The sequence below is a fragment of the Alligator sinensis genome, unplaced genomic scaffold, assembly GCF_000455745.1.
Source record: "Alligator sinensis unplaced genomic scaffold, ASM45574v1 scaffold169_1, whole genome shotgun sequence".
NCBI lineage: Eukaryota > Metazoa > Chordata > Crocodylia > Alligatoridae > Alligator > Alligator sinensis.
The window spans coordinates 1,192,445-1,196,859 of NW_005841924.1; the positions used below are offsets into that span (position 1 = coordinate 1,192,445).

A 4,415-nucleotide genomic window follows, 5' to 3' on the forward strand; every position below is an offset into this window, starting at 1 on the left:
CTCCTCGCCACTGCTTGCTCTCCCCCCCCCGGCGCTGCCCCAGTGATGCGCATCCTGTGTGTAGGGCTGCAGTGAGGGCAGCGGTGCAGGTCTGCACCCCTCAAACCAGCGACAGGTGCAGGAGGTGGATCACCAGGGTAGCAAGCAGGGCGAGCAGCGGCAAGGAGATCCCCACGTGGACCTGCTGTCCTCAGCCATGCTTGGTCATGCATGCTTGGCTCTGGAGACCCTGGGGGAGGGAAGCAGGGCAGGAGTCAAGCCTGCAGCCTGTGCCTGCCCCGTGTACAGGTCTGGGGGGCATGGATCTTCCCTGCCCACTGGGACTGTGTGCAGCAGGAGGGGAGTGGGGACGGGATTGTGGACCCCGGGTCTGTAGCCCTGTCAGCTGGGGGCCCCCTCTGGCAGGGCTGGGGGAGCAGACACTGTGGATGGGGGGCAAAGGGCCCCAGCAAGGCTGTGGGAGCTGTGGGTGGGGAGTGAGGGGCACCAGCAGGGCCAGGGGGGTGTGGGGGGCCTTTAATTTTAATCACGGATTTTGGGCTCCCTCACCATAGGAGCATCAGTCTGCTCCCCCTACACCCTTTCCTTCCCCTATGCCCCTTCCCTTCCACACACTTACCTGCAGGGAGCTGCTCTCCATGCTGCCCAGCTGCATTCCTGTAAATCAGTTATCAGATTGGTATCGGCGAATATGGCTGAGTAATAATCAGCTATTAGTATTGGCCAAGAAAATCTTTATCAGTACAGTTTGACCCTTTACCTGCAAAATACTGCTGCTTGTATTCCCTATACCCAATGTATCTCTGGCAACACCGTTGCCAATATACAACAACACTATTTACCACATGTTGACTAGTCAGAGGCTCTACCACCATTATTAAAATTTAGGCATGTACCCCTGGGCAATGTGACATATGTCCCTAGTTAGAAAACCTCTGTTACATGATTGGATCTGAGGGGATATGCTAAATGGACCTGAAGACCCAACTCTGATTGGCAGTAACTAAAGGGGAAAATGAACTCTTAGAAGAGCAAACAGTTGTCATCTTGTGAAACACATTATCACTTTATTAAAACTAAATTGTCTACAAGTCGCTGGATGCGGCAGAGTCTTCCTCGCTTAGTTCTTCCTTCACCTTTCAGTACTCTCCTCCCTGAATAATACTGCTTCCCCCCACTCCATACTGCTATCATCTACCATCCCTGCAACTGATCCCCATCAGCCCATCTCTCTGACTTCTACCCCTCTCCCTTGTTGTCCTTGAAATCTCCAACACTTCCGCTGACCCATTTGCATTTTTCTCAAGTCTTGCATTCCAAGGTTTATGCAAACTTAGATTTGGTGGGCTTGGGCACTAATTGGATGGCCAGTGAACCATAATTGCTCATACCCCTGTAATATCTACGACCTTTCTGTAACACGCATCCTCCTCCCCCTTCTTTCCCCAGTGGTTCTTTCTCTCACCTGGAATATACTTGCATCCCAGTGAGCATATTTCTCGCTGGGTTTTTAAGTGTCTGTTCTCCACTGAACTCTGTTTAGTATTTTTATTAATGATGTAGTACTATAAAGTGATTGGTGATGGTTTTCACATAAAACCAAATGTTTGACTAGGAAGTATTGATGTATACTATAGAGTGTAAATTAGTGCAGTCAAACTGTAGTTTTCTAATGCAGCAATTGCAAGGTCATATGTGTAAAAACAAAACAAAATTCCATACGTTCAAAGTTTCTGATTAGTGTCTGACTGTGCGCTCAGGTACAAATAAATAACAGTATTTCAAACATCCTCTTAATAACTTTCCTTCATTCAGTAGTTTGCTTCATTTAAAATATGCTGTTATAAAACGTTTTTGTGTACTTTTTCAGTTTGTTCACATGGTAGTTCTTTTGCTATTTTGTGCTTAGAATAGTAAATAGTCAGAAGTTAGTTAATGAAATAATTCTGCTTATTTAAAAAAAAAATTAAATGTCCATTTTTTGTAATTCCCCAACTTTGCCTTTGTCTTCTTAGAATGTGAAAACATTTGCATCTTCCGATAGTCTAGCCAAGGTCCAAGAAGTGGCAAGCTGGCTTTTGGAAATGAATCAGGAACTGCTGTCTGTGGGCAGCAAGAGGCGACGAACTGGAGGGTCTCTTCGAGGTAATGCTTCTTCAAGCCAAGTAGATGAGGAGCAGATGAATCGAGTGGTAGAGGAGGAGGAGCAGCAGCAGCAGTTAAGACGACAACAAGAGGAGCACATTGTACAAAATGGAGAAATAGGTGGAGCAGACCCTGGACTTGGAGACACAAGTGAATCCCAGCAACAACAATTAGAAGAAAACAACAATAGACTTATTGCAGTGGATGAAGAATCCACTTGTAACCAAGAGGAAGAAGAAGATCATGCTGGTGAGCAAGAGGAGGAAGTGGAAGAAGAGGAGGAAATGGATCAGGAGAGTGATGATTTTGATCAGTCTGATGACAGCAGTAGAGAAGATGAACACCCAAACAATAATAGTGTTACAAATTCAAATAGTATCATGGACTTACCCATTAACCAGTCATCTCCATTCTACATAAAGACAAAGGTAAGAAATTTCACTTTGTTTTTCTTATTTTTACTTAGCCACTGATAAGTCAGGATTTTATCAAATAAATCACATATCTAAGTAATATCTTTTACTGAAGTGATAGTGTTGAATGGTCCAGGAAATATGCAAGAGGCAAGGATTTTTGTGCATGGTATCCCTTCTTGGGCCAACTGAATGGTTTGGATAGACTTAAGTAAGTTTTTGAATGCAATACATTCTTAGGTACTTAATGTATTCTAACCTGCCAGAAGAACACATTGCATTATCAAAACTTACCTAAGAAAGAAGCTTACCTATTTCCAAGAATCACTGTGCAAACCATGCAGTTGGTCCAAGAAAAGATACCACCTACAAAAATCCTTGCCTCTTGCATATTTCTTGGACCAACATGCAGGACATTGAGATTCTCCCCTTATAATGACTTGTATATCTTTACCTGTTAGAACCAAGTGCTTTTCAAAGTATTTTGATGCTTAGCATGGTATGCCGTGTTTTGCTTTCTTTGATATAAAGAAAAAATCTGTTAACAAAAATTTAAAGCATAAGGGCAGAATGATTCTCAACTTTTTTCATATCATAACCTGTGCTGTCATAACCTGTGCTTTCCTAAAGCTGCGCTAGAGCAATGGTTCTCAACCTTTTTTATACCAGGACCTATTTGTAAACATCAATGGCCGGTTTTTATCCAGTGCCCCTCACTCCCAACCCTCTGTTTTTCTGCCTCCAGACCCCCAGTGTGTGGGGCAGGGTGTGTGTGTGTGTTGGGGGAAGGGGGCCCAGGCAGGGAGGACCCCAAGCTGCCCCTTACAGGGACTTGTAAGGGACAAACCAGTTTCCCACATTTTTCTCCTTTAAAGGAGAATTCATTTTTTAAAGTTTGTTCGCAACTCTTTCATATACTCTTGAGACCCACAGGTTGAGAAACGCTGCACTGGAGATTCTTCTTTTCAAAAGAAGCATAAGGGAAGCAGTGCAGTTGTGCCTAGATGCTGTTAGAGGGATGCTGCTAATCAAAGTAACAGCAAAAACTAAAAATGAGGTTAAAGTAATAGTATGCACAGACAAGAAGAGTAAGAAGAGTGGATATGTACATGAATGGTGCTCCTTGGGCTTGCCCAACAGATTTCCTTTCCAAGAGAGAGAGCATATCTACACACACACTTTCTCTGAAGCATTCAAAGTAACTCATTACAAAAAAGTTTGACAGGGTCTTATAAGTTTCCTACTTACCTATATCAATCTATTGAAATGTATATTGAAAGAAACACTGTCCCAGATTCTGAAAGGAAATATGCTGCTACACTAAGGCAGATAAAGGTGCTATTTGTTTTCCAAAATAAAGGAATATATTTCAGGTGTTATTAACTGTTATCTCTCTTTCCCAGATGTTTGTAACCTCTGTTGTGTTAACTTTGCTTACTTCTAGAAGTCTTTATGGTGATCTTTCTTGTATTTTAAGAACTAACAATGGAGTTTTAGATTTACATTATGAGAACTGTTCCCAATAACGAATCATAATTTTGGATGAAATGGCAGTGGAAATGGTAGGATGTCATTGTCAAATTTCAAGAGATTGTGTTGGCTCTTTTAGTGTCTTAAAACTCATGATTCTCCTCCTCCAATTATTTTTTCCGGTCGGTAGTGATGGAACTTGTAGTAGAATATAACCACAACCAGTTTGAACTCTATGCTTAAATGAACTCTGTGCACCTAAGAAAGCATTTAAATTTATAGAATCCACTAAACAGTCTTGAAAATAGTGCACAGAGGTAAAAAGCAAGAGAGAGTTAATGTTCTTTGATGTTGTTGCTTCTGTTTGTTAGTCTTAATACAATTCCT

General features: G+C 42.4%; 1 protein-coding gene across 9 annotated transcripts in view; it reads left to right on the plus strand.

Moving 5' to 3' along the window:
• Positions 1-4,415, plus strand: part of FBXW7 (F-box and WD repeat domain containing 7) — a 212,521-nt gene that overhangs the window by 77,777 nt on the left and 130,329 nt on the right. For all 9 annotated transcript variants that reach the window (XR_003092953.1, XR_003092954.1, XR_003092952.1 and 6 more), the window contains one exon: positions 2,016-2,573. Coding sequence is in view for 6 of the 9 variants with exons in the window: in XM_025198525.1 (XP_025054310.1) it covers positions 2,016-2,573 (558 nt within the window). In the remaining 3 variants the exon portion in view is untranslated. The remainder of the gene's footprint in view (positions 1-2,015; positions 2,574-4,415) is intronic.